Source organism: Octopus bimaculoides, chromosome 20 (assembly GCF_001194135.2).
Source record: "Octopus bimaculoides isolate UCB-OBI-ISO-001 chromosome 20, ASM119413v2, whole genome shotgun sequence".
NCBI lineage: Eukaryota > Metazoa > Mollusca > Cephalopoda > Octopoda > Octopodidae > Octopus > Octopus bimaculoides.
In genome coordinates, this window is record NC_069000.1 from 17,656,143 (window position 1) to 17,658,130 (window position 1,988).

Below are 1,988 nucleotides of genomic sequence, written 5' to 3' on the forward strand. Positions count from 1 at the left end.
TATATATATATATATATATATCTTTCTCTCTCTCTCTCAATTTCCATACAACCACAGGAACTGTCCAACCAAGACACTGCAATAAACAGAACTTTCTGTTATAACTCTTTTATTATTGTATTTTGCCAATTAAACACATGCACTATTTATTTGATCTTCACTTTAGTTTTATTTTATTTTATTTATCTGCCAAAGTTCTTTCATCACATATCTGTGACCTCTTCCACGATTCTCTGTCCCATGTGTCTCCTCTTTTGCCTATTCCATTTTGTCCTTTTATTATTGTTTCTCTTTCTTACTTTGGACTGCTGCATCTAATACAAGCTCTTTACAAGAAACAAAAGATGAACGAAAAGCAAACGACGACACTTCTCATTCAGCTAACTTCCCGTTCATCCTCTATATTATATAAACGTAAATAAAATATAAATGCATTTTAATACACTTAACTAACGTTTCACGTTTGTAATTTTTGCAGCCGCCTCATGTATGCACCAGAGGCATTCAAGTTCCGGGAGAAGGTCTACAAGAGCAACCCACTTTTCTTAATTGTTCAAAAAATTATTGAAAAACTCGGAGGAAAATCCTACGAAAAACTTCTCAAAGAATATATTCTGGAACCGCTAGGCATGACTGGTACTACTTTTCTGCACGCACTCCATTCAGGGCGACGAAATTTGGCAATGCCTACTATGAACAAGAAAGGAGAACGTTATACGGTACCGGTTGAAGCAATGAGGTAGGATGCCAGTATTTTTGTGTTGCCCCATTGTTTTTTGTGGGTGGGTGGGGGGCACTGGTTAATACGTTATTAGCAGGAAGTAAGAAATTTATAAGGGGAAGGGTAGAGTCGATTGATGTAGCAATTACTGATACAGGTGCAGGCGTGATTATGAGGTAAGAAATATGTTTCCCAACCACCTAGTTCCGGGTTCACTTCCACTATATCGCACTTTAGGCAAGTATCTTCTGTTATAGCCTTGGAACGACCAAAGCCTTGTGAGTGGATTTGGTAGACAGAAACTGAAAGAAGCCTTTCGTGTGTGTGTATGTGTGTGTGTATCTGTTTGTGTGTGTGTGTGTATGTGTGTGTGTGTGCGTGTGTCTGTCTATCTGTCTGTGCGCGCGCATGAATGTTTTTTCCTCCACCGCCGCTTGACAACCGGTGTTGGCTTGTTTACGTCTCCGTAACTTATTGGTTCGGCAAAAAAAGAGACTGATAGAATAAGTACCAGACTTAAAAAATAATAAGCACTTGGTTCGATTTGTTCGACTAACCCCCCATCAAGGCTGTGCCCCAGCATGGCCGCAGTCCAATGACTGAAGCAAGTAAAAGATTAAAAAAAAAAAAAAAAAAGAGAAAACGCTACCAAAAAAAATGGCATTGCCAACTAAGGTGAGATGTGAAGGCACGCTCTGCCACGCCACCGCCATGTCATCTCCTCCCACCATACTACCACTCACTCTATCTCCCTATCTCTTTCTCTCTATCAATCTATCTATCTCTTACCTCCCCTTCTCCTCCTCACCCTACTACCCTGTCACCACATCACCCTGTCATACCACCACCCCCCATCAGTTCTCTTCTGAAATATTAGACACCAACTAGGTTGTCAGTATTACAAGTACAGGAAACGAATCGTTTCAAAGATGGAAGCAGAATGGGAAGAAGAGACGTGTGTGTGTGTGTGTGTGTGTGTGTGTGTGTTTGTTTGTATGATGGTGGTGGGGTAGGGGGGCATGTTGATGAAATGTGGGGATGGGGATGAAATGTGCGCGCGCGTATAATGTGTATGTGAGTCTACGTATATGCATAGACACACATGCATATACGTTCGGATTACATACATAAATTCACACACATACACCTGTGTGTATGTGTGTGCCTGTTGGTATAGTGTACGTTGATGAATGATATCTGAGCGTGAGTGTTGGTGTTTGTGTGTGTGTGTGTGTGTGTGTGTGTGTGTGTGTGTGTGTGTGTGTGT

At 41.1% G+C, this 1,988-nt stretch overlaps 1 protein-coding gene across 1 annotated transcript in view; it reads left to right on the top strand.

Moving 5' to 3' along the window:
* Positions 1–1,988, top strand: part of LOC106880243 (uncharacterized) — a 77,156-nt gene that overhangs the window by 54,674 nt on the left and 20,494 nt on the right. Inside the window, exon 3 of the mRNA XM_052975117.1 lies at positions 479–739. Coding sequence (XP_052831077.1) covers positions 479–739 — 261 coding nt within the window. The remainder of the gene's footprint in view (positions 1–478; positions 740–1,988) is intronic.